The 26,141-nt window shown below is 45.0% G+C and overlaps 1 protein-coding gene across 1 annotated transcript; it reads right to left on the reverse strand.

Moving 5' to 3' along the window:
• Positions 1-2,077: 2,077 nt before the first annotated feature.
• Positions 2,078-26,141, reverse strand: Polr1b (RNA polymerase I subunit B). The gene is made up of 15 exons (XM_028756313.1): positions 25,898-26,141; positions 24,136-24,303; positions 23,528-23,674; positions 21,752-21,884; positions 18,792-18,928; positions 17,469-17,692; positions 16,830-17,001; positions 14,658-14,829; positions 13,541-13,822; positions 11,650-11,783; positions 9,356-9,526; positions 8,446-8,602; positions 4,792-4,988; positions 4,098-4,351; positions 2,078-3,289 (listed from the first exon to the last, which is right to left on the reverse strand). Exons 1-15 carry the CDS (start codon positions 26,072-26,074, stop codon positions 2,407-2,409), a joined length of 3,408 nt encoding a protein of 1,135 aa, XP_028612146.1. The 5' UTR covers positions 26,075-26,141; the 3' UTR covers positions 2,078-2,406.

Consider the following 26,141-nt stretch of genomic DNA (forward strand, 5'->3'; position numbering starts at 1 on the left):
TACTCACTTAGCCCCCCCCACCCCCAGCCCTTCGCTAGTTCTTATAAAATCAGGAAACTATCTTATGACTCCATAATTGCTTCTTGGACGTTTGTCCCAGATACAAGAAATTTGTATCTATACACAAACATGTATATGGCCACCCAGAGAATCTTTATCTTTTTTTTTTTAAAGATTTATTTTATGTATGTGAATACACTGTTACTGTCTTCAAACACACCCAGAAGAAGGCATCAGATCCTATTACAGGTGGTTGTGAGCCACCATATGGTCACTGGAAATTGAACTCAGGACCTCTAACTGCTGAACCATCTCTCCAGCCCTGAAGCTTTCTCTCTTAATGCCTCAGACTGGAAACAATCAAAATGTCCTTCAAAGTGGATAGTAAAAGTAGTTCACCCATACTTTGGAGTACTATACAATACAAAGTCATGAACTAATACATACAACTTACACAAATTTAAAGGAAATTCTATTAAGAAAAAAAATGTCTATTTCAGAATATGATGTCACGATTCTATTTCTATGTATTTCTTGAAATTATAGAAAACATGTTGAAGAGTTAGAGATAACAAGAGAAGACACAACAGGACAAGCTGTGTAGTAATATGTCCTGTGCGTAACAGCAATTTACACGGAGAATAACAGTCCATGCTACCAACTATACATAAGAACACATAAAGCTGGCCAAACCTGAGTAAGCTCTTGGGTTATCTTAATGTCACATCAATTTCTTAGTCAAGAATCCATGAGATCAAAAGTTAATTTTAAAAAATTAGCTGGGTATTGTAGGATATGTTGCTAATTCTCACTCTGGAGGCTGGGGCAGGAAGGTGACTAGTTTGCAGGTAGTTTTGGCTTCATTGTGAATCCTACCCTCAACAAGACCCTTAAAACACGAATAGTTGTGACACTAGATCTGCATACTATCCCCAGCTACAGGACTGTGAAGAGACAGAGAATAGGGTGTCCGGGTCTAAAGCTGAGCTATTGATAACATGGGGGAAGTATCAACCAGTTCAAGTTGTTTTCCTTATGGAAAAATTCAAACATCCATTAACAGGGAATAGTACAGCTGTGTAAGACATTATACACAAACATACACACAGAACCCTAACAAGCACTGAGAAACACATATAAAGGTTAGGGGGGAAAAGCAAACAGAGTTACTCACTCATCAGATATATTCAGCCTTAAAGGAGGAGGAAGTCTCACCATATTCAAAGACAAGGCTGACCGTTGAGGACGTCATGTGATGTGAAACATGCCAATCACACTGGACAAGTACTGCATGATCCCACTATGAGTTAGAAGAAAAGCTAAACTCACAGGACAGTGCTTGTAGCTGATAATTGTGCTGCATTTGGAACTGTGAAGAGGACATATCAACTTACACAAATACAGAGACACACACAAAGGCGCACAAGGAAACTTTGGAGATGACGGATTTGTGTACTGAAATGTATAGGAAGCCTGAGTGTCTGGCTTTGCATGAAATGTTTCACCAAAGCCTCTGCTATGTTTGGATTAACAAGTAGAGGCTAAAAAATTATTTTGAGACTGTTTAAACCTTGAAGAAATGTTGTCTCCCTCCTAAGTCTGCACTTGCTGCTACACTGAGAGCTTTCAGCTGCACAGACCTTCCTTGGTACTAAGACACTCCTGGCAAACCTGTAGTTCTTTTGATTATGGCTAGCCACAGTCAAAAGGGATTTGTGTGGGCTATCTGCTCTCTCAGGCAGCAAGGGCAAGCAAGATAACTTTGGTAGTTGGAACTTTTCCCAGACCCAATTAATTCTGTGAAATGACTGAATAAAAGTAGCTGGAATGTGCTAGTTGGGGCCAGTCTTTTCAAGAAGGCTGAACCCCTTTGCTCCTGTGGAAAATTATGGCTTAGCATCTTGGTGAGCTTCTCTCTCTACTACGGCACCTATGACCAACATTGATCAATAGATCTAGTTAGTCACCTTGACTGATAATGACATCACTGACCATACCTACATTCCAATCCACCCATCAAATTATATACATGAAATAGCTTTAGTTTATATGTATATAAAAATAAAAATTACACATATAGCTTCCATTTTTGGTTTATTGTACTGCCCTGCTCTGGATGACAGACACCCTCTGCTACTGAAAGCAGGGAACAGTGAACATGGGTCCAGAAAGAAGACACCCTGCATGATCTAGTATCAATTAAGTAATTTTTTTAAGAAGGCACATAAATTTTTTTTTTTAAAATGAAGGTACCAAAGCTAGCTTCAGTAGGTTACAGAGATACGGAAGCTGTGAATTCTCAGCTGCCTGTTCTGGGTTCAGTACTGAAACTCTTGTACAGAACCAGAGTGAGCCCCTAACGCCCACGCCTGTCCTTATCTCCCAGCTCGGATGGCCAGGGCCGAGTTAAATGACATCCAGCTTCACTTTGATGTTCATGGCTGCCAGCTCAGCTACAAAGTACCGGAAGACATATGGCACAGAGACGGTGTCGATGGTGTCACTGCGGCCACACACAGTGCAGTTGTATTTTCTGTTACGCATTGCAGACCAAGACGGAGGAGGCTTCTCAAGCAGCGGGGAAAGCAAACTGCCACACTTCACACAGACGTGGGCGACAGAACGGTCAGAGCAGTTGAAGAGCCGGTCATGAAGAAGAAAGGACGTCCCGTGTGCCAACAGAGCGTCCCGCTCCATCTCCCCAAAGCGGATCCCACCCTGGACGTTCCGTCCCCCGATGGGCTGGTTGGTGACTTTGTCTCTGGCTCCAGTTGTTCTGACTTGAAATTTGTCTGACACCATGTGTCGCAAGCGCTGGTAATAAACCACACCGATGAAAATGTCAGCCTCCAGCTCCATCCCGCTGATACCACTGTACAACCTCTCGGTGCCATAGAAGTTGTAGCCAGCAGCCTTCAACATCTCACCAAAGTACTCCAGGGCAGAGTTCTCCTCGGAGAAGATGAAGGGTGTAGCATCATGGCAGAGACCATGCAAAGCTGCAGACTTCCCAGCCATACTCTCAATTAACATACCTATGGTCATACGGGAGGGAAACCCATGAGGATTAAACAGAATGTCCGGCACCATTCCACTCTCAGTGAAAGGCATGTCCTCAGTTGGCCACAATCTGCTCAAAATGCCCTTCTGTCCATGACGGCTGGCAAACTTATCCCCAATAGTTGGGTTCCGGGGGACTCGGACTGTGATGCAGATACATTTGAACTTCCCACTGCCTGTGTCATTACTACACACTTTGATGTTGTCCACAACACAGTTTTCTTTACTCCTACAAGAAAACACATGAAATAAGAAGTTAAACAGTTTGTTCTGTTTGCTGAGTCTCTAGCCCTGGCTGACCTAGAACTTGCAGTGATCCCCCTGCCTCTGTCTCCCATGTGCTAGGAACAGAGGCGTGTGACACAGAGCCTAGCCAAGCTTCATTTGAACTTAAAAATATTTAAGCCCTGTTGACATGACTGATTAATGTTTCATAAAGAGTCAAATGCATCCCCATCTACTCACCAATATAAATAGATATCAGACGTTATTCATGACTAATATATTCATAATTAGGACTTTAATTATGTTTATCTGAGAGAATATTAGCAAATGAGAAACTTCTAGGCAAGTCCACTGACGCCATCATTGTAAAGCAGCTGAGATAATTATTCATCTTTAAGAAGAGGCCTTAAGAGCCTGGCAGTGGTGGTGCACGCCTTTAATCCCAGTGCTTGGGAGGCAGAGGCAGGCAGATTTCTGAGTTCGAGGCCAGCCTGGTCTACAGAGTGAGTTCCAGGACAGCCAGGACTATACAGAGAAACCCTGTCTCAAAAAAAAGAAAAAAAAAAAGAAAGAAAAAAAAAAAGAAAGACAACTTCATTGACCTCCAGTAATTTCACTAAGAAACGACCCATAAAAAACAGCACAGAAGCCAAGTGTGGCGGCATAGGCCTATAATCCCAGCACTTAGAGGCAGGGGGATCACCCATTACATCAGGGCCAAGCTGGTCAATAATGTCTTCCTGACCAGTAAGGATCCCGGTGACACACTTTTCCACTAACCAACCAGCAGTCTAACATGTTCCCAAACTTACTTATAGTGAACCACGAAGCCTTCCCCAGTGTTGAGATTTAGGTAGCTGTAGTAAGGATCACCAAATTCCAGCTTTGCTCCTATGAATGGCAATCCATCATCATCCAGCTTCTGCATAACCCGTGGGTCACCGGGTTTGACCCCAAACACCAGACTATCGTCCCCTTGCTTAAATTTTTCAGAGAGGTCTATGAACTCAGACTTGTAGACACTTCCATGAGCAAAGCCTCGTTCCCAGGAAGCCTTGTTCACAATCTGTGGAGTCAAAGAATCCAATTAATTTATGAGACTGAGAGCAAACAAAGACTTTCAAAATATAACCACTTAAGGCTGTACTAATATTTGGTTTAAGGTAACCATCATTGGATTTTGAAACTACATTTCCAAATTACCAACACTATCAAGCCCCAGACTCATAAATGGCTTAAGACATAATCAAAGATAAACATAAAGGGTGAATATACCAAAACCTCACATCAGCCTTTACCCATAGTGTGTCTGCAGATATGGAAGATATACACACAGTGGGTATCTTTCAGTGCCTCCCTCCATTCATCTCAGAGCAGAAATTAACCATTTAAAGAACAAACGTATTTACTATTATGGCCCTGAGGACATACAGACACTGCTTCAGTGATCCCACAGTAAGAAAGTTCACAAGCAGTAATGGAAAGGACTACAACTAGGACACTCACCATGGCGTCCTCCATATCATAACCAGTGTAAGAGATCACAGCTACAATGGCGTTTGTCCCAATTGGATAGTTGTCCATGTCATAGTAATCATACATGCACGGTCTCACTAGTGGGCTCTGAGGTGTCTGGAGACGATAGAGTTTATTATCTGATCGGTCTTGGTAAGTGAGCAGCGGAAAGCCCATGGTCTGCTTACCTACAGGAAAAAAGAATATTTTTGTATCTTGTTTTCAATCCTCAATTCTCAACGTGCTTCCTAAAACTGGAAAGAACTAAATACACGTCACAGAATGAATAAGCAAGCACGGTGGCTCTGCTTATCAGACTAACATCAGCTTTAAGAACCAAGAATATCAACACGCCCAGACTAGGAAAATAATGCAGGCCAGGAAGAGTTCAGAACTTCGATTAATGTACATACTTTTATAGACGCTTGTAACATAGCTAACAACACTGTCATTTATAATATAATGGAAGCACGGAAAGCTAGAGGACAGTGGCAAGCATAGAAGCCTGTGGATGCACACACAGAGATGTCAGTGTCTGTAAAGCCTGGGTGCAGGCAAGCGGGTACACCTGTGCATTCCTGTACAAGGAATCCTTTCAGAGCAAGATGATTTAAAACCAAAAATGCATACAGAAATGATGGCTACTGGACTGTCAACTTGACTGGATGTAGACATTACACAGAAACAAATCTCTGGACGTGTCCATACAGGATTATCTAGGTGAGGTGAACGGAGGTAAGAGACACACCTTTAATGTAGACCGGGCTCCTGGACTGAATATAAAGGAGAAAGCAAACTGAGTGCAGAGCCACTGCTCCCTCTCCCCGACTGCAGAAGGCCCCATGGCTCATGTCTGAATACTTAGTCATTAGAAGTGGCACTGCTGGAGGGACTAGGACATGTAGTCTTGCTGGAGTGGGTGTGGCCTTGTTGGAAGAAGTGTGACACTGGGGGTGGGCTTTGAGATTTCAAAAGCTCTATCTCATCCTGGTGCCTGTGGATCTGGATGTAGAACTGTTACTTCTCCAGCACCATGTCTGTCCGTTGGCACTGTGCTTCCTACCCAGTTGATAAATGGACTAAATCTCCGAAACTTAAGCTAGACCCAATTAACTGCTTTCTTTTCTAAGACTTGCTGTGGTCATGGTGCCTCTTCACAGAGCAGAACACCAAGACACTCCATTAGGTTGCTTTTGTCGGCTTGCCCACCACGCACTTACTGCCCGAGGACAGTTGTTGGAAGTAGTCAGAAACTGACAGGAATTTATATTTGAAACAAAGCAACCACTTTATTTAAAAAAAAAAAATCAGTTTTTTTATTATTTTAGAAACCCATGGTTTACTGTTTCTTTACTGTTTTGATGAATCAGAGAACAGAATTCACAGCACGGCAGCTACTAGAAAATAAGAGGCATTTAAAAATGAATGGGGATAACAGAGGAGAGCCTTTGCTCTGCCTGCACACATGCTAAGTTTAAACCTCTGGTGGGAACTGAACGGCTCATGAGGCAGGAGACTGAACCAAGTAGCTTAACTGAGACTAAGAACCTGGTTAAACAGCAGTCAAGACTGGTAACAGCACCTTCAGAGAGGCCTATCAGGGGCCTAGCTTGAAGGGTTATCAGTGATAGTAGCCGACACAGTGATTACCAGAGACACTGTAACACAGTGTAAACAGTAAACATAACTCAAGAAAACCTATAGTCAATGGAGAGCAATCCTGGGACCACCTGATGTTGGAACAGTGACTTTACAGCACCTACTATATCAAGCTCAAATACACGGGAAAATATATCCATAGTGAATAGAGAACAAACCCCCAGAAAACATAAACTGTTAACAAGAACAAACAACTCAACAAACAGGTCTAGACTAAAAGACAACTTGAAGTCAATCCCCAGAACCAGCATAAAGTCAGGAAGAGAGACTACGCCACAAAACTGCCCTCTGACCTCCACCCTCATGCTACCCTCTGACCTCCACCCTCATGCTGCCCTCTGACCTCCACCCTCATGCCGCAGCATGCACACCCACACATAACCTGCACACACAGCAAGGTGAATAATCACAGGGATTAAGAAAATGCACAGCTAAGTCTTGAAAGAAGAGGAGAAATAAAGAGGAAGAAGCAAGTTTGGAAGCTCCAAAGTTGATCAGTTTTTTCTTATAAAGACCAGTAAATGCTACTGGAACACAAAGAGAATCATACCTAGACATGCAGACAATCTCCTGGGAAAAAAGTAAAGAACAAGTCGTTTTGTTTTTTATATTTGAGACAAGGTTTCTCTGTGTACTCCTAGCTGTCCTGGAATTCGCTCTGTGGACTGGGATGGCTGTAGAACTCACAGAGATCTGTCTGCCTCTGCCTCCCAAATGCTGGGATTAAAGGTGTGCACCATCTCGTCAACCTTAAGAACAAGTCTTAGAGGGAGAACAGTACACAACACAGGGAAACTGTACTTGGCAGGCCCTGCTTTCTAGTTACACACAACAGACTACAAGGAGACCATGTGGCAACTGTAACACACTGAAACAAAAAGACATGTCCACTCAGGATTACATAGCCAGTGAAGATTCCTTCAGGTGAGTGTGAAAAAGAAATTTCATAATAATGACCGCAAGAGGATCTGTAGCCAGCAACCCATGTAGTCAATGACAAATACGCCACAGGGATCCAGGACGTGACGGGGTACATGTACACCTGGAACCCTGGGACAACAGACAGAGGCTGGAGGACACTGAGTTCAAGACCAGCTCAAGGAAAGCTGTGGGGGTAAAGAGAATGTCAATCTCAGATAGAAAAGAGTACTGCAAGCGGTAAGAACGTGACTGATTAATGGCGTAAGTCACGAAATCTCGAACAAGCCATTTTCTTTGAAAATGCAAACGCCACAAACAAACTGAAGAGTTCTTCTGCATCAAGGGAGACAGATACACACACTAGGGGAACACAAGTGAACTGGCCACAGGCCTTTGCTTCCCTGCCCCCTTCAAAGTGAGTAAGAACTAAAATATGGAGTGCATGCTGCTCTTACAAGTTCAGTTCCCAGTACCCACGTCAGGGCTCACAGCTGACTAACTCCAGCTCCAGAGGCACTCAATGCCTCTGGCTTCTGCAGACACCTGCACATACACGCAGAACTTATATGCAGACACACATACATTAAAATAAGACATTTTTTATAAAGAAGTCAATGCTAGGAGCTGAAGAGATGGCTCAGCGGTTAAGAGCATTGACTGCTCTTCCAGAGGTCCTGAGTTCAATTCTCAACAACTACATGGTGGCTCACAACCATCTGTAATGGGATCCGATGCCCTCTTCTGGTGTGTCTGAAGACAGTGACAGTGTACTCATATACATAAAATAAATCTTTTTTAAAAAAGTTAATGCTAACCTTCCTGATTTTGATAAACATCCTGACTAAGAAAGTCCTAACAGTGGGGAGCACACACTGAAGCGTGGGGGAAGATGCCATTATGCTTGAAAAAGCAAACTGTGCAAACAGGCAACAGAACAGAAGACGAATCTGCATGCTACTCTTCGTACTATTCTTGAAACTTATTGTAAGTCTGAAATCACTTTAATTTATAAGTGCTTGTTGTGCTTGCATGTGCTGACCCCCATTCCCACCCCTCCCTGCTTACCCATCTGGCACTGGTACATGTTCCGAGGACTCTGGTTGTGATCCGAAAAGGGGATGAAGTTGGCGATCACGCTCAGCAGACTGTGAGGGAAGAGCTCCTGGTGTGTGGAAATGCCTCCAAAAACCTCGTCCTCAAAGATGGCAACGTTCATGAAGAGCTGGAGCAGAGTGTGGACAGGAAGGCAGAGGCATGAAATAACTGTGGTGGTCTTGCTGCTTCCCAGGGGATGGTGCTCGAGGCTGCAGAGTGCTTGCATCACCCAGATCACAAATGAGCTCTGCCAGAAGCATGGGGAGCCTCCAGCCAGATGTCCCACTCGTTTCCATTAGGTACTGGAGTAGGAATCCAGAGTCTGTGCGTGCCAAGCAGTCCGACACTGAGCTACCTCCCTAACGCCTTCCTCAGATATTCATCCTGTATCCACCCTGTCCTGTGAAGGACCAGAGAGGAAGACAAACCTTCACTTACTTAAGACTTCCCTATGTAGCCCTGGCTGTCCTGGAACTCAACTCTGTAGACCAGGCTGGCCTCGAACTAGATCTGCCTGCCTCTGCCTCCTCAATGCTGGGATTAAAGAGCACCATGATACCCAACTTCCTTTTTAAAAAGTAAGCACAAATCTATTTGTTAATGACAAAGATGTAGGTGACGACCAAGACAGAGTCAACGGGAATGCCTCGGTCTCACCAACTGGGACAGAGCCAAGTGCAAAGGAACTGTGAAGGCTGGGTAGCATGGAAGGGCAGTCATGTGAGCACCAAGCCTCCCTCAGGTTCCTAGAAGCATGGTAAGACAGCTGGGCAAAGAGAGCCAGAGAGTCAGTTTGACTTCCTGTCAAATGCTTTAGGAAGTGATAACCGAGCCTCTGAAAGCTGTGCTCTGCCTAAGCAACACTGCAGCAGGCACCCACCTGTTCCATAGTGCCAATGAGCTCTTCTTTGCCCAGGTCCAAGTTCTGCACAGGCCTTACCAGCCTGCAGGGAGTGGTAAAGAGGAACAGCCCTGGGTACAGACTTGGTTTTCCTGTCATGGGAATCAGGGCCACCTCCATCCAGGGAGGAATTCTTTTTTCTTTCAAAACCTGTTTTAACAGAACAGAATTTAGTGAAGAATAAATGTATGTCTTATCCCAGTCTCCCTGCTACAAGGAGCCAGGAAGAACAGGAAAGCATAAGATCTAAGAAATGACATCATCCTATAATAAACCTATGCCCCAAAGTCACAGCTGTCCATCCCAGTCTCACCCCGCAGACAAGGCCACTCAGCCCATGAGAAATGGCAAAGGAGTTTTTAAAAAAGGCAAGTTTATTCTCTTATGCTTGAAATATACATTAATGAATTTCCTTTCAAACAATTACATGAAAAGGATTCTATATCTTGAAATCAAAAACCTAACAAAACAGGGTTGCAGAGATGGCTAAGAGTACATACATTAGGCACTGTATTTACAAATGCATATGCACACACACACACACACACACAAACAAACACACACACACACACAAATAGAAAAAACCAGCAAAACAGAGCTGGAGAAATGGCTTGGTGGTTAAGAGCACTTACTGGTCTCACAGAGGACCAGGGTTCAGTTCCCAGCACCCATGTCAGGGGGCCTATAACTTCCAAGAGCTCCACTCCCAGGAATCCAGTGACCTCCTCTGGCCTTCACAGGCACTGCATGCATGCATAAAAAATAAATCTTAAACTATTTTAAAAATTCCTAAGTAAAGGGAGAAATACAAACCCACACAACAGTAATTTGAGAAAGATTCTAAAAGCTACCTATGCCTAAGGGATCCGCAGCTGAGCACGTTATCAGTGAAGGAGAGTAGAGACTGCGCAGAGGGAGGAACCAGGAGAGGACGTTAAGAGACGACATTCCAGCCCTGGCAGCACTGAGCCCTGAAACCAGCCATGCTGTCTTCAACCTCAGTTAACACAGCCAGATCACATCTTTGATGTCTCTGAGTGGGTAAAGCGTACCACACAGATACCAAAAAAGGCTCAAGAAAGGGAGAAACGAACGAGAAACAAATGGATATTTATAGCCACCCCCCTGTCTTTTGCTTGGGATTAAGCCACCATGCCCGGACCACACAGAATTGTTTGGTCAATTGCATTAGATTTAATCATTTTACTCTAAGTGTATGAGCAGTTTGCCTGTGTGTGTGTATATGTATCATGTTGTGCCTGGTGCCCATGGAGTTCAAAGGAAGGAGTGGGATCCCCTGAAACTGGAGCTATAGACAGTTGTGGACTACAACATGGGCGCTGGGAATTGAACCCAAGTCCTGTGGAAGAGAAGTCAGTGCTCTTAACCACTGATCCATCTCTCCAGCCCTTGAATTCTAATGGATTCATTGTATGCACGTGTACAGGTCCGTGAGCGTGAGTGTGCAGCAGGAGTCTCAGAAGTCAGCTCTTCCCTGTGACCTTGTGCGATCTGGGGATCAAACTCCCGCCACTGGGTCTGAGCTCGTGCCTGTGTCCACTGAGCCATCTCACCAGTCCACAAATTAAATGAACGCAAAAGTTAATCATGAGCAGGAAAAAGAAAGCCAAACTACAGAAAGAAAAATGTTAAAATCATTGGCTGGCAAAACCAAGATAAAAATATTCAGCTCACTAAAACAGACCTCAGTAGAGGCAGGGAGCTTTGGAAGAGCAGAACTAAAGAACTTTGACTGGGCTGGGGGTATGGGCTTGTAATCCTAGCTTCCTGGGAACTGAGCAGGAAGATGGCCAATGCCTGAGTGGACTAGAGTGAGCACAGACAACTGCCACAGTCATGAGCAACTTAGCAAAAGGACAACCAGTGAAAACTCAGCAAGAACCATCAGTCAGTGGGCCCACAAGTTACCCCTGAAAAACTAACTACACTGTGACCAACCTAAAAGGTTCAGATTAATGCCTCCCAGGGCAGATATCTGGGGAGCAGCCTTGGTAACCAACTGGTGGCATTCCTACAAAGTCAAATTGGTTACATAAGCAGTAAATAAAATGACCAATAAATGCTTATAGGTCATGTGACTGTCACTGACCCCACACATAAGGCAAGCTACCACTAGGGAAATAGTGAGGCACTTCTGGAATTAGCTTTCACCTGCTGACTGCTTGACCACCGCAGACGGCCGCCAGGACACCTTATCAAGGGCTGAAAACCAAACTCAGGAGATGAGACAACCCCCAGAGACCGGTAATCACCTTGAATCGACGGAGAGCATCTGCAACTTCAGGAGCAAGCTCCTTATCCACCCAGCCCACCATGACGCCATCCAGCAGGACGGGGTAGCAGTCACTGTACGGTCGGCACGGCGCTGCATCAAAAGGAGTGACTCCTGGGCGGGGACAAGGACAATCAGGGTGATCAATAATGGCTTTCTCAGTTTAGCTGTCCAACGGTCCTATTTGTACAACACAAACACTTTCATATTTGTACATCTGTAAGTTGCTTCACCAAGGACACACAAGCATCTTCTCCCGTGAGAAGGTGGCTGGACACGGGGATCTTGGCACAGTATGCCTTTTCACACGGGGATCCCTAAAGCCTGTCCATTTAATACCCTTTCCCTAGAAAAATCTAATTATTGCCAACCCTCCTTATCTGCAGTTTCCATACTTGGCATACACCTCCTAGACATTTTCTCTGGAAGCACAAAATTAAATTATGGCCACTTTTGAGGTCACATGGCAAAAATGTGAGTTTCCTGTTGCACATACTTGGCCATCCTGTCTCTGTGCTCCAAATGCAGGAAAGCCTTTCTATGTCTGTTCAAGGCCACACAAACAATGCCGGGGCTGCCTAGCGTTCCTAAGTGCAGCGTGGCTGTCACAGGCCTCAGAGAAAGTCAGCTAAGCTTGGGGCTGCTGGCTCAGAGTCTAAGGTTAGACTTGAGAGTGCTGAACCCTATAGCCCCCCAAGAAGTAATGGGTCAGTATGGTCGACAGCATTGGCAGTGAACTGAATACAATACAGGGCTCCAAATGAGGACTAACTAGAGTTCAGTGCAAAAGGACATTTGCACACATAAGCACTGTGTGGTAACAGCATTTCCCCAAGTGTCAAAGGTTACCACTCAGGGCTTCATGTGGCACTCACACCAGCCCTCCAAGGACACTTTTATTCTGCCCTCTTCCTTAGAGCCAGAGCAAATGGCTTCCCGCCTCTTCCTCCAAGTGGGAGGCACTATCTACCACTCTAGTCTTTTCTCTTTGATTTCTTTCCTGGACTTTGAGACAGGGTCATGTAACCAGCTGGCCTCACACTTCCTATGCAGCTGAGGATGACCTTGAACCTCTGATCCTCCTGTCTCCACCTCCCAAGTGCTGGTGTTACAGCTGTGTGCCACAATGCCTGCCTTGATTTAATTAGTGATAGAATAAAATTATTCTTTGCCTTATAGTCAGCAAATGAACAGATCACTCCATTTCTATCTCCTGACTCTTGGCCATTTCTTTATCTCTTTTTTTGAAGTCCCCTTTCAGTGGACTTTCCAGCTGCGTGAAATATTTTACATAAAGTCTTGACTTTTGACTCACTGTCCTTCACCTATCACCTGACCCTTATGAGTTCTAAGTTGCACTTCATAACCCTCACTCTACTGGAGACCCCACCACATACACACACACGCCCCAATAAAGACACAATACTGTGGTTTTTATATCTCAACTGGAAAAGCCCAGGACTAAACGGTATAAAATACTCAACTACCAAGCCTAGAAGAATACGACTGAGTCTCCCCCAAAGCAGAGATAGCGGCTGCAAGTTACCAGCAGCAACGCTCATTGATCTATGGCCTCAGCTATACAGGGTAAGCTACTTTGTAATGGAATTCCCCCAACCACCACCATTCTCTACTGAGACATGCAACGGTCCACCAGGGACACAGGAGAGCGACCCAAAGCTTACACAAGGCATCTAAACTTGAATACTAACCGCAGCCCTATCTCCCATCTGTCTTTTCATTTTATAAAAAGGGACAACACCGAAGACACTGAACTTGTTTTAGTTCCAAAGACGCTGAAAGAAAAGTTCAGAACGTAGCCCGACTCCTACAGGAGTGAAGAAACACCTCTGCTGAGTCACTGTTCCTACCTAAGCCACAGAGCAAGGCTGGAATAGACGCTGTGTACACAAACTTGGTAACAACCTCACACACGGCAGTCAGGTGGTTCAGCAGCCCACACGGTGCACCATCTGGGGTGTGCACAGGGCACAGGAAGCCCCAGGATTCTGGCAGCAGCCTGCGCACAGTGGTGGTCCTCATCTTGGCAAAGTCGGCCCCTCTGTGCACACAGCGGAAATGGGAGAGATAGCGAACGAAGTTCAGCTTGTCGGCCACCACGCACAGGCCAGAATCTTGCATGAAGCCGAGACCTTAATTAAATAAAAAAGGAACTCAGAACAGGCCGAATTCTTGTTTAAAAACCCCAAACTGTTTCTGATGTTTTGATAAGATGATAAAACGCCAAGGGCTGGGGATGTAGCTCAGGGCTAAGAGCGTCAGCCTAACACTGAGAGGCCCACGGTTCAGTTCCCAGTTCTCCCACCGTACACAAAAGCGGGTACTGCAACAGATGTAGTGTTAGATCAGGTGAATGGAAAGAACCGACTCAGACTGATCTGAGACCACACTCAGAGAGAAGCAGCAACAGTAGTGTCTGTCAGAAAAACAAAAGCAGATCCTGGATCCAACTGTCCTTTTTATTTTCCCAATTCATTCCAGTACACTTGGTTCAGGGAGGGGCATGTATCCAAACACACAGAGACTGTGATGGGCGGTCCTGCACCAGACATAAGCCGTCATCACTCTCCAGGAGTCATGGGAATGTGTCTGTTTGCTAGCACTAGATTTACACAAGTGACAACTCGCTGAACCCTTCAGGGTGGCAGGTACTTGTCAACATTTACTATATCATGAAATCTGACTTTAGTGAGGGTGGGCTTACTCTGAAATTCCTCAGCAACTTATTTTAATTAATATTATACCTGCCTAATATAGGCAGCTAATTTGAAAAAAAAAAAAAAATTTTTTTTTTGTTACCTGTTTTTTTTTTTTTTTTGGTTTTTCGAGACAGGGTTTCTCTGTGTAGCCCTGGCCGTCCTGGAACTCACTCTGTAGACCAGGCTGGCCTCGAACTCAGAAATCTGCCTGCCTCTGCCTCCCAAGTGCTGGGATTAAAGGCGTGCGCCACCACTGCCCTAGTTTTACCTGTTTTAGAACGCAGATTCCCAGTAGCAAGAAGATACTCAAATGGTCTTGTTAGCTCTGTTCCCATGCTAAAAATCTTCATCAAATTTTCATTGTTTATGGAAACATTGGTCTTCTGAGCCCTCTTATCTAAAGCTATTTTAATAGACGCCAGCCAATTTTCCATTTTTTCCTAAAAGAAGAAAATGTTAAATTTAAAGTAGTACATGCTTTAATTAACTCAAATGCTCTATCTACTGCCACAGTCTACGACACAGTCCAGCAAAGGCCCGCTGTTTACACTCGTGACAGAGAGCACATCTATAGCACATCCCGAAAGACAGCCCTTCAATGTACAAGTGAAGCTCAGGCATTTCTAGAGACAGACAGGAATTCTAGACTAGGGGCTGAAGAGACTGCTCAATGGTCAAGACTGTACACTACACTTGCAGAGGCCACAGAATCAGTTTCCAACATCCATGTCTTCTGGGAAATGGGATCTGGCTCGTGGACCCAGCCCCCCAGGAGCTGGCTCTGCTCCCCACTTCACGTTCCTACACTATACCCAGAAACCCTTCTCTACTGTGACAGATTATATTCCCCCAAACCATGAGCCCAAATAAATCCTTTCTGCCTTATATTAGCATCTGTCAGGCATTTTGTCAAAGCCACAATAAATAAATAAATAAATTAATTAATTAATTAAAAAAAACCCACAAAAAACCTATTAAAGTATTGCATGCAAATAAATTTTAGCAAGTAGATGAACTTAAAGACATGGAATAAAAACCAAAGACTAGCAGCTGTATCCGAGGATATCGATACAGTTGTTGCTTGGTTATCAGTGCTATGACCAAGATTTGGTGTTACCTTTAGACTACATAAAAACATATACAAAAAATTAAATAGGCATGGCTGTACATAACTAATCTCCGTATTTGAAGGGCTCAGATAGGAGATGGCTCAGTTGGTGGCGTGCTTGCCTTTGCAAGCATGAGTCTGGATCCCTAGCAGCTGCTTACAAAGCACAGCACAGCACAGCAGCACACAACTGCAATCCCAGCACTGGTGAGACAGAAGCAGGTAGATCCCTGGAGCTCGGTGGCCACCCAGCCCAACCAAATCAGTGAGTTCCAGGTTCAGTGAGACCCTATCTTAAAAAAATGTGCCCAAATACTTGAACACACACAAGAGCAGACACAGACACATAATGCACCCCCCCACACACACACACACAAAGTCAAACAACCCAATCAATAAATGAGGTAAAGAAATGAAAAGACAGTTCTCAGAAAATGAAGTACAAATGGGTAATAAACATATTAAGAAATGTTCAACGAAACCAGCCATGGGGAAATACATATAGAAACAACAGGGACGTTCTATCTCAACCTGTCAGAACAGCAGTCATCGAGAAAATAAGTAACCCGACGGAGAAGATGCAGACAAAACGGAACCCTGATACACTGCTGCTGGGAGCGTGGACGAGTTCTGTCATCACGGAAGTCAGCAGGATGGTTCCTCAAAATACTAAAAACAGGCCTACACTCCTCGTGGTCCTGAAGGGTTTGAATCAATGTGTCACAAAAATTCTTACACATTAATGTCACTGCAGCACTATTCACAACAGCTAAAGCTATGAACAGCCTAGGTGTCCAGGAACAGATGAATGGATAAGGAAACCATGCCATAAGTATTTATAACAAAAGGGGCTTTAGCTATGAGGAATGAAATTTTACTGCTGGGAAAAAAAATGGATTCAACTGAAGAGATCTTTCACCTAAGACAGCCAGGTGGTGGTGGCACATATCCTTAATCCCAGTGCTGGGGAAGTAGAGGCCAGCCTGGTCTACAGAGCAAGTTCCAGGACAGCCAGAACTACACAGAGAAACCCTGTCTTGAAAATCAAAGGAAGAAAGAAAGAGAGGAGGAAGGAAAAGAGAAGCAGGTGTCAGGAAACAACTCTTCTTTGGGAACCCCAGATTTTACATGGAAACAAAATTACATACTTGCAGATGACACACACAGACATCTAGGCCTGGGATAAGCTAGAGTTCTGATGGAGTCCCTCACTGCTAAACAAAGAAGAAGAGAGGATGTAAAATGCTCACACCAGGAATTGTCAACATGCAACAAAATGGCATCCAACCACGCCAGTGGCACAGTGGTCCAAGGACAGCAGCGTGCACTCACCTTCAGAAACATCAGGAAGAGCTGCCCAGGGGTAAGGACTTCTTGGTTCACTAAACTATCAGGGTTGTCCTCCATGCACTCTCCTCTGGCTAAAGCGAAGAGCTTCCGGGTCATGAGGCAGAGCAGGTAGAACTTGTCAGTGTTGGATTTCAAGTGGATGCAGATGCACTGGCTGAGAAAGAAACCGCCTTAGAGCAGGCCTGCTTTCTCCTGCTCCATTTCCATGACCAGGGGCCTAGTCGGAGTTTACATAACGTTTCTTATTCCCCAATTGCTTTTTACCGTCATTGGCAACTTTAATGGAACACTCCCACAGTCTGGAGCTGTGCTCACCAGTATGGTAGGGAACAGGTAACCACACATAGCTACCCCAGCTAAAAATAAGACTTAATTTTTTCAGCACTAACGGCCACATCTCAATTTACTGGCCCCTACTGAGGTGGAGCACTGTAAATGTAACACCAACACTAGTGACTTCCAGTGACTATTGCCTTACTTGGACAGTGCTGCAAATCTGAAATTATTGCAGAATACAAGAAGCAAAGCCTCCTTCCTGGCTAGGACTACCTTCCCACCAGGCTCACCTCCTAGGCGTGAACCCCAACCACCCCTTTCACCGCCCCCCCAAAGCATACATACTTAAACAGGAACTCGGCAGCTTCCTCATTAGGGTACCAATCAGGAAGACTGAGCTTTACTCTGAAGCGTTCACCCAGGTAGTCAAGGACCTGCTTCTGTGTGTGACAACCCTCTTCCATTACAATCCTCAGCATCTGAGAGACAGAATTCTTAAAGAAAGAGTCCTCCTCTTTGCCTTTGATGAGCTCCTGGAATATCTGATAATCCGAAAAGCTCACAAGTGCCTGAAATAGAAAAGACATTTTCTTAAATAAACCTTTCTTTTTAATAACATCCAAACATTTAGTTCACTGAGCTACCTCTCAACCCCGGCCCCCACCAAAACCCAAACCAAACACATATGCTGTACTAATCCTCTCATGATTTTTAATGCCCAAGCAAAACCAGCCCTCCAAAATAAAGCATTCTTTTTACATCAGCCAAACAGCCAAGGCCAATGATCCTACTGCGTATTTAAAATGGGAATCATCTCTGCCTGCTATGAATTAGGGCTGCCCTACATCACCAAGAAAAATATGACAGAAAAGGAAGATGCCAGATGCCCAAGGTAAGGTCATAAACAGACTGCCTTCAACCCTATTCTCTGAGCTAAAGTCTCCACAGAGACAAGGAATGGAGACCCCCTGGCAACAGTCACCAAGTGAGTAAACTAGGCTGGGCCCTGGGTCCTGGAAGCATGGTCAATCCGAGTGATTGCACCACTTGACTTATTATAAAGTTGTAATTCTTTATGAGGGAGAGAGAATATGGTGTCTGAGTGTGTGCAGGTGTACACAAGCCACAGCACACATACGGAGGTGGAGGAGAAGCTCTCGAGAGCCAAGCTTCTTCCGCTGTGGGTCCTGGGGGCTGAATTCAGGTTGTCAGTCTTGTGTGGCAGGTGCTTTTCCCAGAGAAGCCATCTCACCAGCCCACAGCACCTCAAACCCTTCAATGTAGCCCATGGAATCAGGCTGCTCCCAAATTCTACAACTCTGAAACTGATTTCCAGAAACTCTGAGAGAAAATGTTTATTGATATTTTAAGCTACTGATTTTAAGAATGGCCCATGGGCTAATCAAGTACAGCATGTTTGGTTTGGTTTGGTTTGGTTTGGTTTGGTTTGGTTTTTAGTGGGGATGGGGAGCTTGGAGGAGACAAAGTCTTGGCATGTTGCCCTAGCTGACCTAGAACTTGCAATCTCTAGTCTCAGATTACCAAAATGCTTGGGTAACATGCATGCCCATGTCTGTTTTAACAAAGAGAAACCATCCCGCGGCCCGTGTGCAGACACAGCTTCCAATGAGTCTATTCCCAGCAAGACAGGCATTCTTCTCATCTCACCTTAAGTGCGAATCCTAGAGGAAGGAAAAACAGCTCCTTTCGGTAAATAAAGTTTACCATGACTGTGCCGTTCTCCACATAGTGAAGGTTCATATTGACAGCGGAGTGCTCCTCTCTCACACAGTGTATGGAAACCCCTATTCAAAGAACAGCAAGGAATCATGGGCGCAGTGTTTCATCATCCTTCTGACTACTACCATAATCAAAGCTTAAGAGGAGCCAAGGTCCAGCGTGGTAGCGCATACCCTTAGTCCCAGCACTTGGGAGGGAGATTCAGGCAGATCTCTGTAAGTTCAAGGTGAGTTTTGCCTACATAGTGAGTTCTAGGACAGCCAGTACTATCTAGCTACCTAGAGAGAACTCATTTCAAACAAAACAAACAAAAAACAAAAACGGGGATTAAATGAACCAAGGCTGGCAATCAAAAATGTCTACAGACCACTGCCAGATGTTTTCAGGGTTACACTGTGAAATAAATGAAGCTATGAATTTGGCTAAACTTCCAAGTTTCTCATCAGCTGAGGCCCATGGCCTATATAGCACCTTATACTTGGGTCACCCTACAGAGCACAGTTCCTAACCTCACCACCCCGTGGGGACTGGTCCAAACATGTTATTTATCTAACATCTTGATGGAGAACTCAGACTTCAGGTTTACAGACACTACAGCAGTGAAGCAAAAGGACCAATGGCTACATACTCTGACATGCTTAGAAACTGTTCTCCTAGGTGTTGTATCAATGGTAACAATTACAGGATGATGTTTATCTCAACTATAAAAATATATTATGTAACATAAATATAGAAGTTGAATATGCTATCTTACGATGCTAGGCACTGTCACAGGCAGCATTAGAACACAGACTAGTCCCCCTTGAGGGTGTGCCAAGGCAGCCTGAACCAGGGGGCCTTTGAGGCCTTTGGTCACAGGTCAGGGTAGCCTTCATCTTCAAAAACAATACCATAAGTATGTGAAGTCTTCCAGATTAAAAATATACAAAGGATTTTCATTAGGAAATCACTTTCTGGGTATATCTCAAATTTTCTTAGTAAACATCACATATAGTAAAGTGATTTGACATATACAATGATGCCAAGTTATATATATATATATATATATGTATATATATATATATATATATACACACACACACACACACACACACACACACACACAATGGCGTCAATGATCCACTTGCAATCTTTCAGTTTCACCATGGTGTACAAGCCATGTCCATTATGGTTGAGACCTGTTCCTAGGCTAACAATGCTGTGTATTTTCTCAGGATGCTGGGCGGCAGCGGTGAGCCACAGCTCCCAAGCAGCCCAGAGATCAAAAAGAAAAACAACGAATACTCTTCAGGGTCCGGGCTTGCCAATGTTTCTGAACAGTGTTTTCATAGCTCACCACGTGTACAAAAAGCCAATCTGTGTGTGAGCACGAGAAGATCAACACACGCTCATAAAACAGGCTTTGTTTTAGGTGATTTTTCCAAAGTGTATTAATAACTGTTCTGAGCACATTTACGCTTGGCAAGTTAGGCTACTATGTGTGCAGATTACTGTAGAGTGCATTATTATGTGTGTGGTGTCAAGTAATGAACCCAGAAACTTCTGCAGGTCAGACCAGCTCTCTACCACCAAACCAGTCCCTGCCTCTAAGGACTTTATCTCCCCATCCCCACCCCCCTTTGAGATAGTGTCTATTATATAGCATTGATGGTCCTATCTTGGAACTCACAATGTAGACCAGGCTGGTCTTGAACTCAGAGATCCACCTGCCTCTGCCTCCCTAGGGCTAGGATTAAAGGCGTGCACCATCATGCCTGGCTCTAAGTGCATTTTTTTTTTTAATTTAAAAAAAAAAAAAAAAAAAGCCGGGCGGTGGTGGCGCACGCCTTTAATCCCAGCACTTGGGAGGAAAAGGCAGGCGGATTTCTGAGTTCGAGGCCAGCCTGGTCTACAGAGTGAGTTCCAGGACAGCCAGGGCTACACAGAGAAACCCTGTCTCGAAAAAAACAAAAACAAAAAAACAAAACCAAAAAACAAACAAACACAAAACACACACACACACACACACACACGCCCAACATGGATGCTGTGACTTAAACTCAGGTTCTCTGAAGATTAATACAAGCTCTTAAACTGCTGTCTCCCCTTTAAGTGCATCTTTAATGCACAATACTTTCAATTTACTACAGGCTTATTAGGACAGAACCCTACTAGCTGAGAAAGATCCACAGCAATTACCATAATCAAACTGATTAAAAGATCAATTACCACATATAGTTACCAACTGTGAGTGTACGTACGTGGGGGATCAAGACACTTACAACTCTCCACTTTTAAAGTTCAAGTAAGTAAACCAGCATTATTAACTATAGTCACAGTGCTGTACACTAGCACTAGATTGTATTCAAGTATGTCTGTGGTCACATGTGTGTGGGGATGTTACTCTCCCATGCAGCCCAGGTCGTGTGTGCATGTGCACGTGCACCTATGTATGTGAGGGCACTGCTCTCCCATGCAGGCACAACGGAGACCGGAGACTGGCATCCAGGTGTCTTCCTCACTCGCTCCTCTACTTTGGTTTTTTTGAGACAAGGTCTTTCAAAGAACCTGGAACTTTCTAGTTTGGGGCTCCTGTGTCCTTCCATCCAGTGTTAGGATCAGAGATGTGCACTGCCATGCCCCTCTGTTGTTTTTAAATGTGGGGGATGGGGACCCAAACTAAATTCCTCATGTTTTCCCACTGAACAGCCCTGTACTTAGCTTATAACCAAAAGTTTACATTTTGATCAACATTTCCCAATCTCCACCCTGAATCTTACAGAAATCCTTAATGGAAAAACAAAAATAATGTAAGGGAAACAGAATAAATATTTTGTATAGTTGTATCTACTTTAAAAAATGGTTTTCAGGCTGTCTAAAGCAACATTCCGATGTTCACTAAGACTCACCGAACTGAGTGTAGCCGAGTCCTCTGCTTTTCCACTTTGGCCTTACCATTGCAATGGGGAAATTCCTCCGAGGCATAATCAACATGCGGATGACCTTTTCAATGCCATTGATTATAAAATAACCGCCCATTTCCTGCCAAAGACATGGGTTACCAGCTGTGAAACAACTAGACACGGCTATTTCTCTCCACATGTAGTGCAACCCTCAGAAGAGGAACACACTGGTAAAAGGGACACCTGCTCTCTGGAAACAGTATAAGCTCCAGAATAAGTCTTGTCAAATACACGAGTGTGATCCAACAGAAACAGAGAAGAGGATGTCAGGAAAACGGGGCCATCCCTTCCAACTAGACAGGCTCAGTCAAATAAAACTACTAACCACTTTTGCTTCCAAATGGGCTCCTGGGTAAGCTAAGAAAAGGATAAAGAGAGAGGTTGACTACATAACTACAAATCTGGACTAGACAAATATAGGAAAAACGTTTAATGATAAAAAAGAGTATTTCCTTTTTTTTTTTGGTTTGGTTTTTCGAGGCAGGGTTTCTTTGTGTAGCCCTGGCTGTCCTGGAACTCACTCTGTAGACAAGGCTGGCCTTCTAACTCAGAAATCCGCCTGTCTCTGCCTCCCAAGTGCTGGGATTAAAGGTGTGCGCCACCACCGCCTGACAAAAGAGTATTTCCTAATGTCTGCTCTCCAACAGGCACGCCGCTACAGCTCTGTGGACGGCACACGGCCTCCTAATGACAGGCATGCCTGCTGCTTCACCGGAGGAAAAGGAGCTCGGATGACTTAAATTCTCCAAAGCCCCACAACTGACAAACAGTGGCTGAGTGTCACATCCAGATTTGACACTCACACCTTCCCAAGGCCTAAAAATCTCCTTAAGAACAGGCAGAGTTTGCACATCCTTCTTACTTCAACCCAAGAGTCCAGAGCCACCTTTCTCAGCTGAAGAAACAAAGGGACGGATACAGGAATTGCTCAGTAAGCTCAGAGAACTTTACAGGCAGTTCCTACAAACTACTGTGGTTCAGTATCCCCGTAAATACGTATATGTACATGTATATGTATAACTTGGAAGCCTGGGACCAGAAACATGACTCAGCAGGTAAAGGAATTTGCTGTGGAGCCTGATGACCTGAGTTCAAGCCCTGACCAACACCTGACATGTTGTCCTCTGATCCTCTGAGCTCTACATATGGTCAGAGGATACCATGTTACTAAAGCGACTGCTCACCTCCCTTGCTACCCACAATAATGGCATAGCCAGGCTGGATGTCATACATCTTTAATCCCAGGGTGGAGTGGAGGTGCAAGTTAAGGTGGATCTCTCTGAGTTAAAGAAGAGCCTGATTGATCTACACAGTGAGTTTCCGGCCAGCCAAGGCTACACAGCAAGACCCATCCTACCCCGCCTCCCAAAATAAAAAGAAAAGAAGGCAATAAAAGAGAATTTGGGCTGGGAGTGTAGCTTGGTGGGCGACTTAAGTTTCAGACATGCAAAGGCCCTGGGTTCACTGCTCAGGAAGAAGTAGGAAGAAGGAAAAAGGGATGGAGGAAGACGGAGAAGGAAAAGACTTTTAGGTGAAACACTTCCTAGTGACACTGCCCCAAACATCAATATTCTTAATGTATGGCTGCTAGTCACACAGCCTCAACAGACTGTAGTAAGAATCATGCATAGTACAGACACTACACCAATGGTCCAGCTTCCGGTTTCCTCGCCTCCAACCCCAGCCTTCGCTGCCGCCCCACAGCCTAGACCCTGCACTCACCTCTGCCTCTTCATGGTGCTCAATGAGGACTTGAGGAGGAAGGTTGTATAAGTTGCAAAGCTTAGACTTTACCATGATGGGAACATAGCCAAGAAACTGTTTAATGATTCCTTTGGGGACTCCATTCACAGCCCAGCTGATATCAGCCTACATGCAAATAAGAAAAAAAAGAAAAATATCTTGACCTGTAAGAATAAATATTTAAATAAAATTTTTAGCTGTATTTGTTTTTATTTTGTGTATGAATGTTTTGCCTGCGTGCATGTCTGTGTACCACATGTGTGTCTGGTTTTTGGTGCCAGTGGAGGCCAGAAGAGGACATTAGATCTGCTGGAACTGGGGTGAAGGGCAGCTGTGTGCCACCATACGGTGCTGGGAACCAAACCCTGGTCCTCTAGAAGAAAAGGCAGTGAGTGTTCTTGACCACTGAGCCGTCTCCCCAGCTTCACAAATGAGTATGTTAGAGAGGAGGAGAGGCCACAGGGAAGTGACTTCACGTTTCAGATGAGACACAATCCCTCCAGTGGCAACACTAAGGAAGCAGGCCTTTCCTATAACCTAGTTTCAAACGTGCACTGGGACAGCCACCCGCTGTCACTAATGCTCACCGTCAGCTTCCCTCGGTAGGTGCTCCTTCGGCCGCGGCATTCAGCTGGATAAACGTTGAGCTCTTTGCAGATGGTCCCTTTGGGCACTGAGGGTGGACTGATGACAGCATCCACAATAGTAAGAGATATGCGCTCATCTTTGAAAGCAAACTCAAAAGGAGGAATGGCCTGAAACACAAGTCACGCTGCTAAATCACTTGCATTTTTCAATGCACTTTTCACCAACACTCTCCCAAATCACCACGGTCTACACTCACCATGCCAGTGCAGCAAATCTAAAAGGGACAGCTAAAGGTAACTGGTAACTTCGCCAGCTATTTTAACTATAATGTGTTCACTGGGGGCTTTTTGGGTGGTGCGCTATGTTTTTGATTCTGCAGCAGGCTACCAGACACAGAAAAGGCTGAGACAAGTGTCTACCTTGTCTGCACACAGGGAGACAAGAACTGCGTCTCATGGCAAGTATAGGGAAACTCTTCTGATTTAAACGGTCAGCTTTGTATATTTTATTCCCTCAGGCTGAAGCCTGGCAATTCAAAGAGTTCTAAATGGCTTCCAGACTGTCAAGTATCAGTCTGGCAGTCAAAGCTCTCCAACTATCCCCATCCCTAATTCTCACAATACAGTTGTTCAGCAACAAAACCTCAGGGTAGTGTCTACTGTATGTCTCTCCCTGGACCTACCTCCCCGACCCCTCCGGAGGGAATGCACCGTCTTCTTCCCTCAGCCTTATCTAAGGCAGAGCTCTCTAGGCACCTGGATTAGCAGCACCTCCCTGGTGCTCCCGACGCAGAAAGCTCTAAGAGCAGTTTGCAAGAGTATGGCATTGACTGCTTGCTGGTGCCTGCTACTGCTACACATCCAACAACCGTGAGGAGCACTTAAACCGGAGAGGTGTCTTACTCTCAGAGCGTGGTGCCTGGAAAAACTAAAGATGCTAAAAAAGAAAGAAAGAAAGAAAGAAAGAAAGAAAGAAAGAAAGAAAGAAGGAAGGAAGGAAGGAAGGAAGGAAGGAAGGAAGGAAGGAAGAAAGAAAGAAAGAAAGAAAAGAAACCTTCCCCACAGTCCTTACTCTGCTACCACGGTTACAATGCTTCCCAGGACTTTTTATCTTCCTCAACATGCCCAATTCAAAACAGATGGTAAGTTTTTCTCTTGCAAATTCTTAAGAGAAAGAAGCCAGGCGGTGGTGGACACACCTTTAATTCCAGTACTAATAAGGCAGAGGCAAGGAGATCTCTCTGAGTCCGAGACCAGCCTTGGTCTACGGAGTTCCAGGACAGCAAACGCTACACTGAGAAACTCTGTCTCGAACCGTCCCCACTCTCCCGCCCTCAAAAGAAAACTCTAAGGAAAGCAAACTGAAGGACATGCCTTGCTGCAATCTGTCTGAATCAGCCTGGAACCTTCAGAGGTAGTTTTAGAACGTAAGACTCCAAGGCATGAGCGCTGTGAATGGGTGGAAAACACAGTCTCAAATAGATCACTTTCTCACTCTCATTTCACAGTACCCAGAAACGGTCCACCCAAAACCAGGGCTCGTATTCACATATAAATCCAGAAGTCAAAAATACAAGTTTCCCTATGTCACTAGGCTATGAGTTGCTTTTCTCTCTGAACTACTCAAGGCATTTCAGGGTAAGTTAGCGTCACTATTTGAGGTCATACTGTGGCAATCTCGACCACTTCCTCCAATCTGCGGGACCCTCCAGGTCCCCTCCAGCCGAGGGTAGGGTACCGGGGCGGAGTGCGCTCCACTCACCTGCACCGCGAGGCTCAGCCCCTCCAGCACCGCGTAGTTGAAGGAGTCCACGTGCGCCCGCGTCAGGTCCTGCAAAGCCGCCTTTTGCTGCTCCGGAGGGATCGCGTACGAGGGGTCGGTCAAATGCTTTAAGCTGGGCCCGCTGGGCAGGTTCCGCCACCGGCCGTCGACATCCATGCTTCTGCCAGCCCGGGACTCCACTCGTGGCCCTCAGGAATGGCCGGAGCAACCCCCACAGCCACCC

The sequence above is a fragment of the Grammomys surdaster genome, unplaced genomic scaffold (genome assembly GCF_004785775.1).
Source record: "Grammomys surdaster isolate TR1022 unplaced genomic scaffold, NIH_TR_1.0 129, whole genome shotgun sequence".
NCBI lineage: Eukaryota > Metazoa > Chordata > Mammalia > Rodentia > Muridae > Grammomys > Grammomys surdaster.